General features: G+C 46.3%; 1 protein-coding gene across 3 annotated transcripts in view; it reads left to right on the forward strand.

Moving 5' to 3' along the window:
- The first annotated feature begins 289 nt into the window (after positions 1-289).
- Positions 290-22,671, forward strand: part of ZNF638 (zinc finger protein 638) — a 57,048-nt gene continuing 34,666 nt past the window's right edge. For 2 of the 3 annotated variants that reach the window (XM_033161105.1, XM_033161106.1), the window contains exons 1-2: positions 290-540; positions 20,018-21,587. In XM_033161105.1, the coding sequence (XP_033016996.1) occupies positions 449-540; positions 20,018-21,587 (1,662 nt within the window). In that variant the 5' untranslated portion in view covers positions 290-448. Of the gene's footprint in view, positions 541-9,436; positions 9,528-20,017; positions 21,588-22,671 lie in introns of those variants that run through there. The other variant, XM_033161107.1, reaches the window with a different exon arrangement.

Genomic DNA, 22,671 nt, shown 5'->3' on the forward strand with positions numbered 1-22,671 from the left:
GCTGTCATTTCCCCCTTCTGCCATGTGGAGAACATGGGACGCTTCTCCCCAGTGGATGGTCCCAGCCAGTGTCATAAAGAGGAGAAGGATGGGAGACGGCAAGAGGCAGGCAAGGTCCAAGGGCGACCCGGACCTTTAAGGAGTTGTGGGGGGAGAAGGACTTGGTGTTCCCTGCGCCCTTGTGAAAGGACAGCCTCCTGTGTCCTCTCCATCTTCCAGCATCTTGGAAGGAGGACCTGTTCTCAGCAAAAGCCACCCTTTGGCCAAGAAGTTTCTCTCCCCCGTTCGTAGAGGAGCAGAGGCCAATGTTGACCGAAGGATCGGCTTGGATTGGATACCCTTGAGTCAAATATCTCATGCTTAGCCTGCAGCCTTTTGCACTTCTCCCAAGAAGCCCTGGGGGGAGGAAGTTTCTGCCTAGGTTCCTGCCGACCTCGCTGATGGGAAGATGCAAGACGGGCGGAAAGCAGCAAGCACCAAAGGGAACCGGGCGCCGTCCGATGAAGCAGCTGCTCAGCACCCTCTAGATCCACTGAGACGGTAAGTCTATGCAGGACCAAGGCGGTCTAGTCTGGAGTCAGTGTTAGTAGCCCAGAGATAAGCTTTCCGCCCATCCATTGTCAGACTTCGGAAAGGATTTCGAGGGTCATCTCGTTCAAGCTCATAATACCATGACCGTAATGCCTGGATACCGGTCCAACATTTCTTGGTTCCAGGGACAGAGACCCTCCCTGTTTCTGGGACGCTTTGATCCCTTGTTAATTCATGCTTTTGTGAAAGGACTGGTTGGTTCTCTTACCTGGGTTAGCAAGGGCTTTTAAGTTGACAGACCTCCAGAGGATGTGCTCTGTAAAGAAGAATGGAAGGATCTAGGTATAGTGAAGCACAAAGAGCAATGGCTTTCAGCTGTGCAAGAAAAGAGAGAAAGTTGGAATGAAGCAATGATTTTAAACCACCAGGAGGAAGATTTAAATATGAAGGAAGAAATGAAGTCTTTCTAGGTTAGATGCACACATACATACATACATACATATACATGAATCAGAGAGAGTGAGAGAGAGTATACACACTCCATTTTGGGAGAACTGAAGCAGGACCAGTTACAGGTGGGTAGCCGTGTTGGTCTGCCATAGTCGAAACAAAATAGAAAAAAAATTTCAGTAGCACCTTAGAGACCAACTGTGTTTGTTCTTGGTATGAGCTTTCGTGTGCATGCACACTTCTTCAGATACACTGAAACAGAAGTCACCAGATCCTTAAATATAGTGAGGGAGTAGGGAGGGGTATTACTCAGAAGGGTGGTGGGAATGGGTGATCATCTGATAGGTGTGGAAAACCTGTTGTCTTGCAGGGAAAGGCAAGGGGTGAGATGGCTAAAGATAGCTATGTTATGTATAATGAGATAAGAATCCAATGTCTTTGTTCAGACCAGGTTTCTCCATGGTTTTAAGTTTGGTGATTAGTTGCAATTCAGCCACTTCTCTTTCCAGTCTATTTCTGAAATTTCTTTGTATTAAGACAGCTACTTTGAGATCTTTTATAGAATGTCTCCTACTGGTTTCTCTGTCTTGTGATTCCTGATATCAGATTTATGTCCATTTATCCTTTGGCGTAGGGTTTGGCCTGTTTGTCCAATATAGAGAGATGAAGGGCACTGTTGGCATTTGATTGCATACACAATGTTGGAAGATGAGCAATTAAATAGTCCTGAGATGGTATGTTTGATGTTGTTGGGACCAGTAATGGTGTTGTCCGGAGCACCTTAGAGACCAACTGTGTTTGTTCTTGGTATGAGCTTTCGTGTGCATGCACACTTCTTCAGATACACTGAAACAGATCCTTAAATATAGTGAGGGAGTGGGGAGGGGTATTACTCAGAAGGGTGGTGGGAATGGGTGATCAGCTGATAGGTGTGGAAAACCTGCAGGACCATGAATTAAGTTATGTATAATATCCAAGTAAAGACTGAGTAATGACTGCATAATGGAAGGGATGTTTGTGTTGAGAGCCGGTGTGGTGTAGTGGTTAAGAGCGGTGGACTCGTAATCTGGTGAACTGGGTTCGATTGTCGGCCACAGCACTGGGCCAGTTTGCAGGCTGCGGAGTCTGGACTGGGGAGCCGTCTTGGCCTTCCCAACCATGTGAGCATATCCTGGATGTCCAGATGAGGAATGCGATGGGATAAATTTCTCCAAATGGTGCGGGCGAAGGTGTCCTGTGAAGGACCTCCCACAGCAATGGTGGTGCAGCTGGGCGAAAATGATTTGGCGTTGGTGCACAGCTTCATCACATTTGGGCTCTGCCACATGCCATTGTGACCCTGTTCTCCCCTCTCCATCCTCTCACACATTTAACGTTGCTGGAATGTTTATCTGTAAAGGGGTTAAAGTTTTATATAATGTGATCCCTGATATGAGAATCCAGGATTTGACACATACGGATCAACAGTTTGTATGGATCAATGGTTTTCTTCTGGAAGATCATTAAAGCAGGTAGGTGGCACTTATTAATTTTGTACATTAAAAACCCTATTGTCCTGCAACTTAAAAAAGGTTGTAAGGAAAGTGGAGCAAAAACTATTCCCCTTGCTTTGCTTTTAAGTCACAAAAAACACCTGTTTTCCATCATTTTTGGGAGGAAGTACATGAAAGTGATTCAGTGAAGTTAATTATGGGCCGGAGAGGTTGGAGGGAGTCTGGGAAAACAGTCTTGGTGGTGAGTGGAAAAGCATATTTCCAGCAACTGGCATTCGGAAGCATTTCTGCCTCCAGCCGTGGAGGCAGAGCCATCTTGGTTAGTAGCTGTCAACAGCTGTCTCCTCCTCAAGAGGGAGGACTTCCACCTGACCCTGCAAGGCTCTCTTTATGGTGTGAGGCTAAGGCTGCAATCCTCACCGCACTCGGCAGGGTTTATTTCTGCCTCCACGTGGCGAGAATCACATGGTATGTTTTGAAGCGAACAACGCGTCTTGAGTGCGCTCAGTTTCGGACGAGGCTGGCAAGCGCTGGTTTTTTGTATAGGAGCAAATGAAGACATCCGAAACCAGGGCTGCTGTCACAACAGTACGGTCACTTCTTGCAGAGCTGACCTTTGGCATCATGTGTCTGCTGCACACCAGCTGCCTTGGCGAAACACAACATAATCTCCCTGCTCCTGCTGGCAACCATGGACTGGGAGCAGAGGCTTGGGAGAGGGGACCAGGATGGATTGGAGACATTGATGGGTGAGGGGGCGATGTGCATGTTAGAGAGCCACACCCAGAGATCCACATAATGGTCACCGCCTTGGCCAGAAAGTGCCGGACCACTGCCAGCATGCATTGAGCACAGTTATGCTCTTTCTTGGAGGTGGCGCTCTTGAGGAGCTGCCAGCCTGCCCACGATCTCCAAATGCCTGCAATTCAGTACCCTGGAGATGTATTAGATGGTCCTGCCGCCCTCCTGCCACCTTCATTTATGGCTCTGCAAAACAGACAGCTAAAAATAGCCAGGGGCTGGTGGTGATGAAACTAATTGCTCATTGCATGAAATGCCAGGGTATTCTGCCAAGGTGCTGAGCGCCCCTCGGTTCAAGACCCGGGAAAACAATTTAGAGTGAAGGGTTTGCAATAGGACAAGGCGTCCGGCCCCTGTTGGGTTATTTTAAGGCATAGCCAAGCAGGCGGCCCTGTCAAAGAAGCTGAGACGGCCTGGGTCTGGAGACTCCCAGGATGGTCACAATGTTGAGTTCTTCCGCAAAGCTGCCTTTTAAGTTTTTGGTTTTAATCCGAAACTAAAGCAAAACGCGGAACAAGGCATTCTTCACCTGCAGTTTTTGAACCCCTCTGCAGGCAGCTAGGTAAATTGCATGCTAGATTAGCATCCAGGAGACAGTGGAGGGGGTGAGGTTAAACTGTTGGCAGGTTGCAGCATCTGCTGTGGTTGTAGAAGCCGATGCAGGAGAGACATGTTTTGTTGCAGCTGGGGCAGGTGAAGGCATCTGGCAGATGCACCAGGGTGTGTCTTCTCTCTCTGCTTCTCCCAGTGGTCATTCCTCCTCTGGTCACTGCTTTGGATACACTACTGCCTGTCTCCAGTCACTGCAGTTGTATCTCTGATGGTGGCAACTCAAGGAACTCCGCGGGCTTCCTCCTGGTGGGTGGGTGGGAATCGGGGAGGTGGGTAATTTGTGTTCTTTGTTCTGCTACATGCAAAGCCCTCTGTGTTCTTGGAGATAAGGGGGGTGGGGAGCTTACTCCAGTAAGAAGGGCAAGCTCCTGAGATGCTTCTGCAGCCTCTGTCCTCTCCTCTGCAACATTTGTTGAGTCTGAACCGCTTTCTGCACCTGGCTCTTCCAGCTCGAGAAAGCCTGTTGTCACCCAACCATTCCTCTCCTCCTTTTCCCTCTGACCTGTGCTCTTTGCCCCGCCACCACTTCCCAAGCTCTGAAGAAGAGGAAGAAGTGTTTGGATTTGATATCCCGCTTTATCACTACCCGAAGGAGTCTCCAAGCGGCTAACATTCTCCTTTCCCTTCCTCCCCCACAACAAACACTCTGTGAGGTGAGTGGGGCTGAGAGACGTCAAAGAAGTGTGACTAGCCCAAGGTCACCCAGCAGCTGAGCCTTCCTCCTCTGCCCGGCTAGTGCCTCCCACCGCTGCTCATCAGCCAACCCTCCACATCACCACTAATTGGGGCTTACCAGCAGATAGAATTAAGTCCTTCAGGAGGTGGCATTCCAAGGCACACCTGCGCCCCTGAACTCACACTGTCTTGTTGATTTTCTTGGTTTTTTGAGGATTGGCCACCAAGAAGGTATGGATTTGCGGGCACAGTGTTGTGTATTGGGCCGTATCTGCGCAGTTTCGTCCACCTGGGGCAGCAGCCTGGGCTTCCCCCTCAAATATAGAGGCCCAGGTGGGGGCTAGGGCCACAGCACTCCCCAGGTACAGTCCCCAGGTACAGTTCATCTAAGGTGAGCCTGCCTGCCTATCTCCATATTCAGCAGCTGCTGAGCTCGGCCTCTTAACCTTGGTATTTAGCAGGCAGCGAGAAGGCAGAGAGAAAACAACTGAGTGGATCTAACCTTGGCGCAGTTTATATTTTAGGAACATTTTATGTTGCAGTTCACAAAGTCTCCCTTTCTCCATTTAAAAATACATGCATACGTGCCTGAAGCTATAAAAGCAACAGTATGGCTACAAATAAACCAATGAGTAAAATGGAAGGCTTTTTAAAAAACAAAACAATCCGTTTGGAATTGGCGTCTTAGGGGTCCGGCATGCCAAGCGGGTTTTTCATTCTGCTCTGCTTGAGCATTCTGAAGGAGACCTTGGGCTCCCTTGGCATCTGCTCTCCAGGTCCCCAAACCACCTGCTGCTTACAAATTCCCTGACTTTGCTGCAAGGTGTCTTGCATGGAAACAGAGGTGGGGTGAGGGGCTTTAGCTAAGCGCCCATCCCTGTCGAGGAGCATGACAAAGGCATGGTTGCCCCCCTGATGCCACGGCACTCCTGTGTTTTGGAAATAGGCAAGTGACCTGTTTGGGATGCGGTCACACTCACTCTGAAGGAGCAGGCTTGCTGGTACACCTTTGTCACTAGGATCCAATGAGTTTTCAAGAGTTCTGCCTTCTGATTCCTGGAGCCAAGAAAGAAGCAAAAGGAGCGCGAAAGGAAAGGGGACTTCATTGTTTGGGAATAAGTGGAGGCCGACTCCCTTCAGCACCAGGCTGGCAAAACCAAGAAAATGCTAGAAAGTGTTGTTTTGTCGACTTCTCTGAATCACGCTGGGGAGAAAAGAAAAGAAGAAGAGTTTGGATTTGATATCCCGCTTTTCACTACCCGAAGGAGTCTCAAAGTGGCTAACATTCTCCTTTCCCTTCTTCCTCCCCCACAACAAACACTCTGTGAGGTGAGTGGGGCTGAGAGACTTCAAAGAAGTGTGACTAGCCCAGGGTCACCCAGCAGCTGCATGTGGAGGAGTGGAGACACGAACCCGGTTCCCCAGATTACGAGTCTACCACTCTTAACCACTACACCACACTGAGCTGCGCAGGCAGAGCAAAGCCAGCTTAAGATATCCAAGATGCAAACGCTCTCAGAGACACTCTCTATTTACTTTCTAGCCAACGCAAGTTTTGCACAGCCAGCACTTTGACCTTAAGGAAGCACCCAGCCATTTGGGAAGCATAATATTCAAAAGGTTGAACGTTACAAACTAGGACAGCGCCTTAACAGATTTTAACTTTTGTAATCTGTTGTGGCAGATGCGCTTTATAACACTAAAAACAGGGTGTTGATGTGCAGAGATCTTTCCTATTCTTATTAATTCAGGAGGGTACTGGAAGCTTCTGTATGAAAGAAACAAGCAGAAGGTTCCTGATGTTTGGGTTATTGCTTCAGAGAAGCTGAGTACAGCTGGCTTAAACTGGGCCTGTTATCTCTTCAAGGTAATGCTGACTATAAAAGTAAGGCCAGAAGGAGCCTGGGTTTTGCTCTTTTCAATCTTTCCTTCTGGTGTGGTGTTCTTTATATCTTGTTATGGTTTTTGTCTTATTATAAGTTATTGTAAGTTTAAGTCTGCTGCAACTGGACTTCTTATGGACACTGCTAATCCTGAATGTAAGGGATTTGTGACCATTATGCTCATTTGCCTTCAGTAGCAGTAAAGCTCTCTTGGATGAAATATTCATTGCCTCTGGTCTGTTTTTTGGGAATCCTGCAACATGCTTACATTTTTACTCTGCTAACTATACGTTGGAGTTCTGCTCTGGATCAATACTGAGTAGAATTCATGACACTCTTTGGTAAGAGAACAGCAATTTAAAATCACAAAACACACAGCAAAATAAAGCATGGAAATATAGGCTGCTGGGCCTTTTAAATATGGCTTTGTGAGTTGCAAAACTTCACAACACCTTAGCATGTTTGTTGAGTTAGAAATGGTTTACTTGCAAACTCTCCAATGGTCAGATTCATGTGCTTTTCCATACAGCATTCAGAAAACACGAGGCAGCAAAACTTGTCTTAGTTATTATTATTATTATTATTATTATTATTATTATTATTATTATTATTATTATTATTTGTACCCAGCCACTCTGGGCGGCCTCCAACAGATATTAAAATACATTAAAATATCACAGGTTAAAAACTTCCCTAAACAGGGCTGCCTTCAGGTATTTTCTGAATGTCAGATAGTTATTTATCTCTGATGGGAGGGCATTCCACAGGGCGAGAGAAGGCCCTCTGCCTAGTTCCCTGTAGCTTTGCTTCTTGCAGGGAGGGAACCGCCAGAAGGCCCTTGGCGCTGGATCTCAGTGTCGGGGCTGAATGATGGGGGTGGAGACGCTCCTTCAGGTATACAGGACCTGGTGAAAGTGGTGAAAGTTGCTAAATTAATGGTATAGGAACACAAGAATGACTTTTGGTCTGAGCTTCAATAACCAGCTCAAAACCTCTTTACATGTTGAGCTGCTCTGGTGCACTGAAAAGGAACAAAAGCTTGGATTACCTAATCCCTCCTGAGGGGAGCTAGGCCTGGCAGGACAGTTGACTCTCTGGCATTAATCCCTTTGTGCATTAATTAGATTAAAGCATGTTGGTTAGATGAAGCTGGACGGTTCCCAAAGCTCCTATAGAAAGCAATAGCCTGCCTTTCAGCGTTGTTACTGAAAGCTCTTTAAAGCTGCACCATCTAAAAACAACATATTTCTTAGTCTTGTGCAAATAGATGTACATATAATTGGTTGATCAATTGAAACCCCTTTGTTTAATAGATGGAGCCTTCTTTGCGCAGGTGGCCTTCGACCCCTCATTTAGATTTGTAGATTTTGGATGTGTTTATTTCCACGTACAAATCGTGTCGCCTTGACCATGCGGGGAACATCTTTTCCTTGTCATGTTAAGAAAAGAATGCCCCCACCCCGCCCAATATATTTGGTGAGGACAAATGGAGTCTGCCTTTCATCTCCGGGTGAGAAACAGGGCATGGGATTTGCAGGAGGCTCAGTTGGGAGCTGCGCAGGTGTCCTTTGCTTATTTCCTTGCGTTTAGAAGAGAAACCTTTGCAAACCTAGATTTAGGTAGGTTGCCGTGTTGGTCTGACGCAGTAGAAATAAAAAAATTAAAATTGTCCAGTAGCACCTTAGAGACTAACTAAGTTTGTTCTTGGTACCCTGAAAGGTATCTGAAGAAGTGTGCATGCACACGGAAGCTCATACCAAGAACAAACTTAGTTGGTCTCTAAGGGACACGGGTGGCAAAAGGGACGCTTAAACCACTGTGCCTAGGGCTTGCTGATCAGAAGGTCGGCGGTTCTAATCCCTGCAATGGGGTGAGTTCCCGTTGTTCGGTCCAAGCTCCTGCCCACTTAGCAGTTTGAAAGCACGTCAAAGTGCAAGTAGATAAATAAGGACCGCTGCGGCGGGAAGGTAAACGGCGTTTCCGTGCGCTGCTCTGGTTCGCCAGAAGTGGCTTTGTCATGCTGGCCACGACCCGGAAGCTGTACGCTGGCTCCCTCGGCCAATAAAGCAATATGAGCACTGCAACCCCAGAGTCGGACACGACTGGACCTAATGGTCAGGGGTCCCTTTACCTTTACCTTTAAGGTGCCACTGGAAGGTTTTGTTTTTCCCCCCTCAATATTTCATCCTAATTTAGTATGGGGTATGAAAGATGATGGGATTTGGCTGCAAACCCGGGGCAGGGTGATTGTTAATGATTGGATCAGAGGCAGGGAGCTTTCTCCCATATAAGCAAAAAGCTCCCGTTTGGTCCCACAGAGAAAAACCCATCTACATCTGGGGACCAGAGAGCCAAGGACACCAGAAGAACTCTAACCCTGCACTGACCCTTGATATATCCGGATCCAGAGCTCACATTAAGCCTAAACACCTTCACAGAAGACTTACTGATGTTGGTATGAGATACCCTGACAGGTATCTGAAGAAGTGTGCATGCACACGAAAGCTCATACCAAGAATAAACTTAGTTGGTATCTAAGGTGCTACTGGACTATATATATATATATATATATATTCCTTTGCATACCGCTGAGCCATAAGAAACACATATCGGAGCAACACCAATCCTTGCAGCGAAAGCCCTACGAAGTTAAAAGGCGGCGTTGGACTTGACCCCTGACGAAGAGACCTGCGGGACCCGGAAGCTTGCACGCTTCGCCGGGCGAATTCTCTGGGGCGGCCTTGCGGCGTTTCCGCCTGCGCATGCGTGGCTTTCTACCGCGCATGCTCGGTCCCTTTCCCGCCGCCGTCCGGCTGCTGCGTTCTCCCTTCCTGCCGCGCATGCGCAAAGGCTCTCGGCCTCGCCAGGCTTTCCCTCGTTCCGATCCGGGAACTCCCGGGCGCGCATGCGCAGCGCGTCGCTGCCGCCGTCCGTGTCGCTTTTTCCCCTCAGAATAGCGGCCGTGGTGTCGGGGGCGAGGCAGGAGGAGGCGGAGGAGCAGCGCGGCCTTCGCTGGAGCCTCTCTCTCGCCCTCTCCCTCCGCGCAGGCGGGACCCGAGGCCCAGCGCGGCGACCGGCGGAGGTAAAGCGGCGCCTGCGAGGGGGCGGCGGGCGGGACGGGGGCGCCCAGGGGAGACAGGCCTCGGAAGGCCCCGCAGGCCTCAGGCAGGGGGGGGGGGAAAGGCAGGCCAGTCGTGGTAATAAAATAGTCACAAATAACAACGCAGGGCCGGATTGAGGTTGGATGCGGCCCTCAGCTCCTGAAGGGCCTTTGCCGTCAACAAATTGCCGCCGTGTTTTGTGTTGGAATAGATGCTCTGTGGTAATTTATGGACCTAAGAGGGGTCTAGAGGAGCCGACAAAGCACAAAACACTGGCGCTGCGTGTAGGTCGTATTTTATTTGTTTTTATCTTATATCTTGGAAATGGACATCCAGTTTTCCCCCCTTCATATTTTTTTGGGGTGGGGGGGGGAGTGGGGCTTAAGCTGTAGCTTGTTTAGTTTATTACGTAAATCCGACACTGACTCTAAACACGTTGTGAATCTGAGTTTGGCCTCATTGAGGGGCAGTATTTCAATATGAGTGGGGAAATGAGAGTATTCCTAAACATATTTTCAGGGGAAAAGCACTGAATTTCCTTGAATTTTGAAGATTAAAACCTTTGGGTAGGGACAGCCCGTTATTTTTTGCAATGTGCCCCCCCCGAGAATAGGGCCCTAAATGAGAGTACCCCCTAAACATTTTTTTTTTGAAAGGCACTGATGATGATGATTGGCTTCCATCCTTGCCTCGCCATTGCGGCTTCCTCTGGTTCTGCGTTTATTCTCACACTGTACACACCCCCAATCCGTCTCCCCTTTGCAGGCTTTGTTTTGGGCACCCGTGACATGAACTCCCTAGCCAGGATCCTTGCCTATCCTGCAGAAAAGGCAAAGAAAAAATTATGACTCTTGCCCCTCCTGAATGTTGCCTGTCACCTATGGGGCCTGGGGGAAGGTGGCAGCTGGGGAAAGGCAGCTTGGGGAGAAGGAAGCCAGGCGGGAGAGGGAAATCTCTGGGCTCCTTGGTCCTTCCTTCCATATGTTGCCTGCCTGGGAATCGTGAGGGGGGAGAGTCGCCTCTGCTTCTTCTTCCAGGTCCTGCCTGTGGGTTTCTTCCCATTGGGGCATCGAGTGGAGAGCTTGAGGCTGACCGGGATGGGGCCCCTTTGGCTGCTTTTCATTAAATTTATGTACCGCCCTCCATCCAAAGATCACGGGGCAGTTTGTTCAGCTCTTATTGTGTCCCTAATTTCCATCACGCTGGTATTTCCAGGGACGAGTCTAGAGTCCACTCGCCCTGCATGCTGATACTCTGCACAAACTGGACGGTGTTTGTAACTTCTTCCCCCCCTAGGTATTTAGCCCTCACCCTTCTGCCAAAACAGCTCCCGGGCCAGCTTTCACAAATCAGGACTCTTACCTGTAGTTTGAAGTGGCAAGAGCTGCTCTACTGCTTCTTTGGCCTAGGCTCATCTTAAACACAGTAAACACTACTGAGCTTCGGTGGTTTTTCTGTAGTTCCTTCAATATGTGTGACATTTTACAGCAAACTTGTAAGCTGTCTTAGTTTTGTACGTTAAGGAAGTTGCGAGGTTTGTTTTTGACAGGACAGAACAGGACCGGCTTAGGTTATCAATAGAGATGTGAAGGCCTGGGAAAAATTCAGAAAAAAACTGTTGTCGTCCCCGTCCCCCCGTTTTTTTTCCTGAAGCCTTTTTTGTTTTTTCCCTGAAAAATTGAAAAAATAAAAAATAGATTATCCCTGAAAAATTGAAAAAATAAAAAATAGATTATCCCTGAAAAATTGAAAAAATAAAAAATAGATTATGGAATGTTTTATTTTAACATGATGAATAATTTTTTTTAAGATAAGGGGTTCAAATATTTTATAAATCATTTCTAAAAAATATGTATGGTATCAGATTATTCTAATTTCTGTGAGGACAAGCAAGTCCTAGGTTACAAACTGAACTCTCCAATGCAAGAACAAGATACATTTCTTCCTTTAGGAGGTGCTGTTGTCACCAGAAAAGAAAAAGGTTTCAGTTTTGTTTTTGTAGGCCTATGCATGTGGTATGCATTGGTTCTGTTCCTCTTCACTAGGCCTCAGAGCACTGAAATAAAATACAGTGGTGCCCCGCTAGACGAATGCCTCGCTAGACGAAAAACTCGCTAGACGAAAGGCATTCGCTGGCGGAAGGCTGCCCCGCAAGACGAAATTGTCAATGGGGCTGCCTCGCAAGATGAAAAAAAAAATTTTTTTCGTCGCGCGAAAACCGCTATTTGCATTGGTGCTTCGCTAGACGAAAAAATCGCTAGACGACACTCGCAGAACGAATTATTTTCGTCTAGTGAGGCACCACTGTATAGAGCAACAAAAAGGGCCTGAAAGTATATACTTAATTACAGCTCAGAAAATGATTCTGATTAAATTTCAAGCCCATTCATCAAAACTTAGTCCCACTTCCTTCTTCAGTTCTTTTTATGAGAATGTTTTTTTAAATACTGTCGAGAGGAAATATAATTGTTACTTCTGGATTTTAAAAAACTAGTAAACAGTTCAGGAGATTGTTGCTCCATTTGTTACAAATACAAATAAATATTATTTTAAAAGTAAATTCTGTTTGTAATAATTGTTTGGATACACTATATTTTTAATATGCTAGTTGTGATAATTTTATGCCCATTAAAATTGTCCATAGTTATATTTTATGTTTCTAAAGTAACAGAATGACTTTCAATCTGGAAAAGAAAAAAGAAATGATAATATAGCAAATTTCCAAAAATTTCCGTTTCCCCCCGGAAAAAAACGAGGTTTTTTTTTTTCTGAGCTTCAAAATTTCCAGAAATTTTACATCTCTAGTTACCAGCATGGGTCTGGTGCTCCTAGTACCCCGTTTACTCTTTAGTATATTATACTGTACAGAAGGGCCATAGCTTAGGGGTAGAGCATCTGCCTTGTATATCCCTGGTATCTCAAGATAGGGCAGGAAGATAGCCCTGGGGAGCCATTGCCAGTTATTATATGCAATACTGCACTAGATGTATCAGCTCTCTTGACTCTGTATAATTTACTATGTTCATAGTACAGTCTTGCAAAATCTGCCAAGCTAAGTTAAGAGCCCACAAAATCTGTGAAGAAATTTCCTGTGGCTTCCAGGGTGTAACTGAATGTTTCAGTTCTTGGCATGTGGTTTGCACTCCCCAGATCAAAATCTCATTCGCTAGTGGAAAAGGGCCTCACATGCTCCCCCCCCTCCCCCGTTGCATTTCTACATGTTGAAATTTTATTATCGTGGTGGCAACATCTCATGCACAGAGGTGAGGGAGGCTGGAGGGTGGACTTTTTGGTGTGGGAGCTGCTGGCTGGCTGCTTCTGGGTTGAGGCTGTGGCGCTCAAGGGGTTTCTCTCGCCAATTCTATGCTTTGAGCCAGGTACTACTGCAAAAAATGGCATCCTGCAGTGCTACTTCTACACCTGCCTGGTTATATGTTCCTGAAGCACATGTGCTTTCACCTTCTGTGTAGACCAGGAGAAGCAACCTTACCATGGCTCTGCATCTGAGACATGCAGAGCAAAACAAAATGTGAAGTCACCTGGTGAACTTGAGGCCAGACAAGAAGCCAGAGTTCATGCCCTCTTCCGGCAGATCTTGAGCCTGGGGGAAATCTTGGGCTTTCTTTGCTTGTCAGATCCTGACTGAGCTCTCACCGTGACAGAGGTGGTCCAGCTTGTCAAACGATATTCATTGTCAGTGTAACTTACTGAATTGAACTTCTTTAGAATTGGTAAACATTTGATCCTTGCGGTAACTTGGTTTTGCATTGAGCAGCTGTGTTCCTTTCCCTGGCTGTGTTTCCTTCCCTGATTTCTAGCGCCTGACTGTCTTGACCGATCCATAGTGGGATATAACACAGGTAGAAAATGTGTGGTCTGAGCATGTCCTATCTCGGTGAGGTCACATGGTGAAAGAGAATGAACAAAGGAGGAAAATTAACTTCCTTCCAGGTGACCTAGCTCAGTCTAGGAATACAGTTGTGTGGTCTCAACCTTTTTGTCCATTAACTAGTCTTAAACTTGCTAGTTATATTTGACTGCAGTTTCCCACACTTAATTTCATTGGTTATTTCATTAAAATTATTATTATTATTATTAGTACCCCCCCCCCCAATCTGGCTGGGTTTCCCCAGCCACTCTGAGTGGCTTCCAACAAATATTAAAATACATTAAAATGTCACAGATTAAAAACTTCCCTAAACAGGGCTGCCATCAGGTATTTTCTAAATGTCAGGTAGTTTATCTCTTTGACCTCTGATGGGAGGGCATTCCACAGGGCGGGCGCAACTACTGAGAAAGCCTTCTGCCTGGTTCCCTGTAGCTTTGCTTCTCGCAGTGAGGGATCTGCCGGAAGGCCCTTGGCACTGGATCTCAGTGTCCGGGCAGAACGATGGGGGTGGAGACGTTCCTTCAGGTATACAGGACTGAAGCTGTTTAGGGCTGGAAAGGTCAGCACCAGCACTTTGAATTGTGCTCGGAAACGTACTGGGAGCCAATGTAGATCTTTCAGAATCGGTGGTATATACACTGCTTGATGTGAGAGAAAGCCACAAAGTGGTTTGCAAAAAATATAAAACATAAAAATTGTTCATTAAGAAACCAATCATGTAAAACAGAGGTGTCCAACTTCCAAGAGATTGCGATCTACTCCCACCATATTATCCTCCTCAGTGATGATAGCCCTCTGGATGCAGAAATGCATCTTTGATTTGAGTGTTGTTTATGTCTTTAAATGGCCCTAATGATTTAAATGGCCTATAAAAGTAGGAGCCAAAACAATTGATTCAAGTTACAAGAGAGGAAATTCTGAATTAACATCAGGAAGAACTTTCTGACAGTAAGCGCTGTGCAACGGAATTCCTCAGAAAGTTGTGGACTCCTTCCTTGGAGGTTTTTATGCAGAGGTTGATTGGGCACCTGTCAGGGATTCTTTAATTGAGATTACTGCATTGCAGGGGGTTGGACTAGATGACCCCCGAATGTCCCTTCCAACTCTACAATTCTGTGATTCTGGGGTGTGGGAATGGAGTAGCCTAAAACTAGGTTAGAACACTGAACAGAAAGCAATGCAGTGTTTTATTGTGTGTCCCCCTTGGAAAATCCAACAAGTAACTGCTAAATGTTTCTTTAAAAAGTATTGTTTCTGAGCCAGGGTTGATGCTGCAACTATGGTGGATATTTAAAGATTTTTAAACCCATGAATTTATGGTGGACTTCATGAAACTGAATAGTATTGCCAATTTAGACCACAAGGTGGCAGCAAAATTGTGCTGCGTGCTCTGGTCCATGGGGTCACGAAGAGTCGGACACGACTGAACAACAATCACAATATTGCATGGGTCTAGAGGTGAATTTGCCCCTGCTCTGCATTCCTAAGCAGACTAACCCAATTCTAACTTCCCTGACTGATACGCAGATTGAAACATACATATATACTTCAGATTTTGCATTTATCTGAATTTTATGGTGCAGTGCTTGACTTAAAATACCAAAAGATATGATAATAATAGTTTCAGATAGTACTGTATTAGTATTATTCATTGGTATTACCCAAAGGTCTCCAAGCATCTTAGAACACATTAAAAAATGTAAAATATGTTTAGAAATGCATACGTTGAGGTAAAAAACGTTTGACTATTTTGTGGTAATATTCAGGAATAGTGTGGTTTAGTGGTTATTGCGTTGGGCTAGGATAGGGCCCCCGAAATTAGCGCTGCTGTTTCTCCATAAAGCGCAGTGGGTGGCCATGGGCCAGTGTCTCTTTCGCTGCTTAATCCTCCTCAAAGGACAAAGGAGGCCACTTTGAGCTCCTTGTAGGAAATGCCAGATAGAGGTACAGCGCTTGATTCCTTAGATAAATAAGCACACATTGCTGGGGGATGTTGCACTGCTCTCAGCAAAGTGGTTTATTGTTTTGCTTTAAAATGGTATGAGTGGGTGATGATTTAGCAAAAATGCTGCAGGGGGTGAACATTTGGAGCTACTTTTGCTTCACAGAAAACTAGAAAATTTAGTTTCCTTTCTCCAACTCCCTTAAAAGTTTCCTGCTTTTTGTCAGCCAGGCCTACATTGGTTTATATGTGTGTCTGTCTGTAGATGCATGGATCTTTGGTTGCACATTGGAGCCTATCGTTTTCCCTCCACCCTCCTCTAATCTGCTTTGTGGGGTTAAGGGAACTCCTAGAACAGATTTAGGGGATGCACCAGGAGAGGGAAATTCTGCTATGCAGCCCAAGGGGTCTTTGCTCTTGTAGAAGCACTTAACTGCCTCTTGCCCCCTCTAATCGGTTCTGTCATGTAAGTCTAGAGATGCAAAGTACTGGAGCTGTCAAAATTTGCTAAACTGTAACTTAATGTTTCATGAGATTAAAGCAGGAAAGCTTTTTGCATAACATGCAGTATAATAAAAAGGTAAAGGGACCCCTGACCATTAGGTCCAGTCGTGTCTGACTGGGGTTGCAGCGCTCGTGTTACTGGCTGAGGGAGCCAGCATACGGCTTCCGGGTCATGTGGCCAGCATGACTAAGCCGCTTCTGGTGAACCAGGGCAGCACATGGAAACACCGTTTACCTTCCCACCGGAGCGGTCCCTATTTATCTACTTGCACTTTGACGTCCTTTCGAACTGCTAGGTGGGCAGGAGCAGGGACCGAGCAACAGGAGCTCACCCCGTCGCGGGGATTCGAACCGCCGACCTTCTGATCAGCAAGCCCGCATTAATAATAAGCATAATAATAATAACAATAATAAGTATAAGTACAATAGTTTACACATATTCTCAGATAATCTCAGTAGAAAAATAATGTTATTAAGTACTAGCAGTAACTCTGCATGTGCAGTGAAACTTGGCTCCTTCAGATGTGCATCATCATACACCGGCATAGAATGTATGCAGTATTTATTAACTTTGCACAAATAGAAATGGGTTTATCAACTTTTACATGTTTGTTCCTCAATTGTTTTGGTGCATTTTCCGATTCATCAGTTTCTTTCACTAGATGCGGAATCTGGAAAGGTATGAGCCAAGGGATAAATCGTCTGAGGTTTTGTTTGCGTTGGCCCTGCTTACTGGGAGCAAAATTTTGGGGGCAGATTTCTTAATGGTACTCGACCAAATGCCTAATGTTAATCTGCAACATTTGAAAGGTATTTAATATCAAGTCCAAAAACAAATGTGCTCCTTGTTTAGCAATCAAGTCCTATGACGTTTCAGTGCTGTCATTGCTAGCATTACCAACTTCGAATCTTGAGAAATTGACAGCAGTGTGAATTGTTTATAAAAAATTGCTCTAAATCAGATTTTGCTCATCTTTCTGAAAGCTTTTACTTTCCCCTGCATCCCATTCTCTCTCCCCCCCCCAATTTTATTTCCCTGTTTGAAAACATTAACGGTATGTAACATGTGCACCAACTCCATGGGGCCGAGGTGTCTTTGGCCCCCTCAAAATCTGTTGGGAGGGGGCCAGGCCTCCTCAATGTTGAGGGGGTGGAGGCGGCAAAGCACGAAGCCAAATGAGGTGCGGCTTCAGTGGCAGGCTCCTGAGCGAGAGAGAGGAGGAGCTGCTAGCCATTGAAGCTGGGCTGGGCTGGGCTTCTCACTGGGACCCTCCTGGCGACGCGACTTTGCACGTGCAGCGCGTGTCACGTGCATGACCTCACATGAGCATAATGTGTTCTGAGTGCGCGATGTCACACACATGCTGGGCCGCCTCGATCTTGGGCACAAGTTGACACCTCTGGTATGTAACACGTCCGGTCTAAGAAAGAAAAGGTTTTGGGACATATTAAGGCTGGAATCTCCTGATGGAGGGCTATGAAATTATATTGGATAGCAATGGTAGGTAAACCTTCAGAAGAATTTCCTAAGGATTGATATGTCACCTATATGGCAGATTACTGAGACTGATGGTCGTTTGACAACTTACTTGATATGGGATTGTGGGGATAACCAACTTCAGGGATAACCAGTAATCCTGGAGAGCCTGCTCCCACTGGTTATGATGGGTCCGCTGGTTATGAGGTTTTACTGAAGGTCGTGAGAAGTTTTCTGGAGTTCCGAAGGTTGTTGCTGATGTTCCGAAGAGGAAAGGATAGGCAGCGAAAAGAATAGCAAAAGGTGCAGCCAAAAGCAGGAAAGCGGCCAAATAAAAATAAGAAATAAAGAATAAGAGACTGCAGTCGTTTGTTGGGGTGCGCTCTCCCAACTACTCTCTGCGCGCGTTCTTTCTTTTTAGTTTCTCTTTCGTTTCTCTTTGTGCTTGTCTCGCATGCTTGTTCTCTCTTTGCTTGTCTCGTGTTTCTGCACACCGCTACAGAGAGCAGGGGCCATTTATTAACAAACTGAACAGTGTCATAACATTAGCATAAACCACGGGTGTCAAACACAAGGCCCGCCAGACCTCGTCATGTGGCCCGTGTAGCCGCTGCCGGCCGCCAGCCGTCACCTTTTATTCTCACTTTTTTAAAAAAAACAGCTTCAGCCGGTAGCGATATTTAGGCCGTTCTAGGACTCCCCTTCTCTATAGACCGTCCCTTCCTCTTTCCCCCGAGTGCCGACCCCCTTTCTTCCTCGTCTCTATGATCCGCGCGACCTTTCGGAGGCGATTGGCTGAGGGCGGCTTGGCGGAGCTCTCGCGAGAGGCGCGGCCTTCAAGAGGCCGGCGGCGGGGGTGTGGGGGGGAGCGAGAGCGGCGCTGGAGGAGGGGGGCGGAGCAGGTGATGGGGCCTGGCGTTGAAGGCCTGGCGGAGGAGGCGGCGGCGAGCTCGGTCGGTGAGTAAAATGGCGGTGCCGGTGGGGGAGAGAGGGTCACCTGTGGGTGGGGAGAAAGGCGGCGGCAACCCGTGAGGGGCATGGGGGCCTTCTCCGTGGTGGGATGCGGCGGCGGCTGAGGGGGAAGCAGCCATTTTGGGGCGGCGTGAGGTCTGCCTGGTGGCGCCGAGGGGTCCGCCCCAGCCTGGGCCTGCTCTCGGCGGGCGAGAGGAAGGAAGCCCCGAGACGCGGCTGGGAGGAGCGGTGGGCGGGCAGCTCATGTCACGGAAGACTCTTCTTCCTGGGTTTTTTTTCCTTCTCTTCCCCTCCCCCCCCCCCATTGACACGACGCGGCCTCATCTTCGTGCCTGTTTCGGAGGCCAAGCTTTCGGGGGTTTGTTTCTTTTATTGTTGTTATTTATACACTGCTCCCGCGACACGCTCTTTTTTATTTCAAAGAAATGCAAGCTTTCGTGGAGCACTTCTTCTTTTTTTAAAACAAGGGGGGGAGGAAAGGGAGAAACTGGATCCGATTCCTGCCTTTCGCGAAACGGATTGTGGCGCCTCTTCTTCGCAAGCTTTTTTTCAATAAAATCATTTTTCAATAAATTGTACAATAATTGTACATTTGAATATCTACTTGCCATTATTCTGACTATGTTTCTGCTTTCAGTGCTAGTTATTACTTACATTATTACAAAAAACAGTAATAATTGAATGCAGTGACAATAATTTATGATAATAAAGAGTGGACACATAGTCCTACAGATACAACCGGCCCTTTGAGGGTGACCAAACTGCTGATGCGGCCCCCGATGAATTTGAGTTTGACACCCCTGGCATAAACCAATCAGAGCATTGCAACAGTCTGTGTTTCCGGGTGGGAAACAAGCTTTCGGCCGTTACCGAGAGGCTTCCTGGCACGCTTTCTAGCAAGCGCGGAGTGATCCAGGCAGCAGTCAGCAGCCGGAACTACTTTCTTCCGTGCAGTAGCGCGGAAGGTTTTTGTGAAGCAGCAAAGCGCGGGAAGTCCCAAAAACGTATTCCCACATGGGTTGGACCAGGTGGTCTGTTAATGCACTTTCTGTGCTACTCTTCTGTGATTTCCCCCTGCCCACATACTATCTTCAAGTAATTTCTGTGTTGAAAATGTTGAAGCCATTTAGTTGGGAAATTGTATGTAGCTCTTGCCCTTAAGTTCCAAACATCCTCTAGTTTTGTTAGTGAATGAGGTCACATCAATAGTGCTTGTAGCACATCTTCATTGGCAAATACATTGTTTTATAGGACAATCTTTTACCTAATTACTTGGAAGTAAGTCACATTGAATTGAATGGAAATTGCTGCCTAGTATCTCTGCATATCGTTGTAGTGTAAATTATTATCTTATTTTTCTAACGTCTTAATTAAATTACACTTGATACGTGGCTAGAATGCATTAAAATCACATGGGTTTTCAATTGAAAATGCTTGCTTGCATGGTTCGTTTAGAGTGGGATATAAAGCCTTTTAAATTCAAAAGCTGTAGTCCGTTGAAACACATGAAATAACTTTCAGTTGGCAAGTGAGTAAAACCCCCAACCCCTTTGTTAAAACAAGTTGTTATTGAGAAAAAAACCTAAACCGTTGTGTTTTTCAAACAATTTACTTACAGGCAGTAGAACCATTTTAGAAAGTAGATTAAAAATAAATGTAATCTAATTTTTGTGTGTTTAACTTTCAGCTTTGTGGTGTTCTTGGAAAATTTTGCACCTTTTGTGAATTCTCTGAACCTTGGCATTGCTAGCCCACTCCTGTTGGGCCCTCCTCCTCCTCCTCCTTTGCAGCTTGCTCAGATTAAGACACAGTTGGCTTTTCACCAGTTGAACTCGGTAGCTTCAACCCATTCTATAGCATCTTATGCTTTGTTAAATGAAGCATTTCTGAAAATAGCCATGTTTAACCCTAGAGGAAACATGCCTCCAAGGCCGAGGGGACCTAATGCACCTGGTCAGTTGCCGCGTGGCCCTTTTCCGGGGCCGGGACCTGGACCGGATTGTCATCAAAGGCAACACCCGTCTGCCCCTCCCAGAATGCCTCAAAGGGTCATGGAACCAGAAATGAGGGCAAGATTCCCAAGGCCAAATGTTCAGGTCACGCAACATGGAATGGATCCTAGACAAGAGCGGCACCAGAAGGAAGGGGGACATGCTGCGCACTGGGACAATCCATTTCCGCCTGTACATAGTAGCCAGATGACTTCAGGAAAGTTTGCAGAACAAGCCACACGTATCCAGAACCGTTATACAACAGAGAGTGCTTCAAGCATCTTAGCAAGCTTTGGCTTATCTAATGAAGACTTGGAGGAACTTAGTCGGTATCCGGATGATCAGCTGACGCCAGAGAACATGCCTTTAATTTTGAGAGACATCCGAATGCGCAAAATGACTCATCAGTTACCAAGTTTACCTTCTCAGAGCACAGAAAAGGAAATGTTTCACAGTGACGATGGTTGTGGTACCATGGTGAAGAGCAAGGTAATTGATTATGGGCATGAAAGCAAGTATGAATATACTGAAGCTCCTCTTGAGGTCAAAGTCTACAATTCTGATGCATCAACTGAGGGGAGCGTGAAAGGATTTCCAACACAGCAGACGGCTCTCGTGTCTTCAGCGCTCTCCGGTGTAACCAGTAGTCAAATGAATGCGGTAGAAGAGCTGATACGAAAGATGGGATTCCAGAGAAGCACACCAAGTACACAGTCCTTTTTCCCCATGGATGCTTCCAACAAGGGGCCAGGGCTAGGCCTCCCTCCAGCTGGAGCTGGGATGCCTCCAGCAGCACCCCCCATGATGTCTCCTGTGGTACCATCCATGTCTGGGGTGCCAGTATTGCCTGGGATGCCCCCTGTTGTCCCACAGACTTTGCCTCCGCCAACTGTTCCTCAGCCCATGATGCCGCCTGTGAACCAACCACCTCCAACTATGTACCAGCCGCCACCCCCTTTTGCACCTGAAATGCTTGAGGGTGTAAACCAGCGTGATACTTTTCACCATGAATCCAGGGCTCATCCTTCTGATGTTCCACATGGACCTGCCAGTGGCCAGAAAAAACCCCATAAGAAACCTCAGCATCCTATTGAGTCTCCTTTTGGTGTGGTAAAAGCCTCTTGGCTTCCAGTTTTTTCACAGGCAGATGCCCAGAAGCTGAAGAGATTGCCAACTCCGTCAATGATGAATGATTACTATGCTGCATCTCCAAGAATATTTCCACATGCATGTTCTCTGTGTAATGTAGAATGTAGACATTTGAAGGTGAGTCACTCCCCCCCCCAATGATTACATACATTTGTACACAATGTGTTCTATGTACTGGGTTTAATTGACTTCTGGATATCTGTCAATTTTATTCCCGTAAGATGTCCAACAATCAAGAAGCTTGGGAATAAATACTGTGTGTGTCTGATTTGCACAATGTGACTGGCTATTTATGCAGGTTTCACCCGTAAAAGCTGCCTTATGATAGACATGTTCTCATTTCACTTTGGATTCCCAGTTCCCTCTACTGCTTCCTTTGTCTATAATTAAACTTGCTCTAGTAGCTTCTGGGATCAAAAGAAGTTGAACTTAAAGTAGACAGTGGATTAAGGTTGCAGTCCAGTCAGAAACATGGGTAAAGAAAGCATTTATTATAGCTTTAGAATGTAACATAAGAATGATAGAACGAAGAAAGTTATACAAAAGCATTAGTTAAATTTTCTTAGCTGATGCATCTAACAGCTTGTTTGACCTTTGATACCTTAAGTTTAAGTAAGGTTTGCAAGCTTCAGGTTAACGCAACTTCATTTAAGTTGTCTTGGGCTGCATTCATCTACATGCTTACCTGGGAGTACCTCCCAATTAACATGGCACAAATTGTTCTTGAATAGGCATGGATAAAAGTTTAAAGATGAATCTAGCACAGGGGTCCCCAAACTAAGGCCTGGGGGCCGGATGTGGCCCAATCGCCTTCTAAATGTGGCCTGCAGACAGTCTGGGAATCAGCGTGTTTTTACATGAGTAGAATGTGTGCTTTTATTTAAAATGCATCTCTGGGTTATTTGTGGGGCATAGGAATTCGTTCATTTTTCCCCCCTTCAAAATATAGTCTGGCCCCCCACAAGGTCTGAGGGACAGTGGATCGGCCCCCTGCTGAAAAAGTTTGCTGACCCCTAATCTAGCAGTATGGGGGGAGCTCCAGAGTTGACTACAGATGGCTGATGAGGAATCGTTCACCGCGAGAAGTAAAGCCCACCTAGATTTAGAAAAAGAAGACGATTGGATTCAGAGCAAGTTCATTTCTCATTGAAATCAAAAGGTCTTAAGTTATTAATAATGCTTCACATTGATTTCACTGGAC

Source organism: Lacerta agilis, chromosome 9 (genome assembly GCF_009819535.1).
Source record: "Lacerta agilis isolate rLacAgi1 chromosome 9, rLacAgi1.pri, whole genome shotgun sequence".
Classification (NCBI taxonomy): Eukaryota; Metazoa; Chordata; class Lepidosauria; order Squamata; family Lacertidae; genus Lacerta; species Lacerta agilis.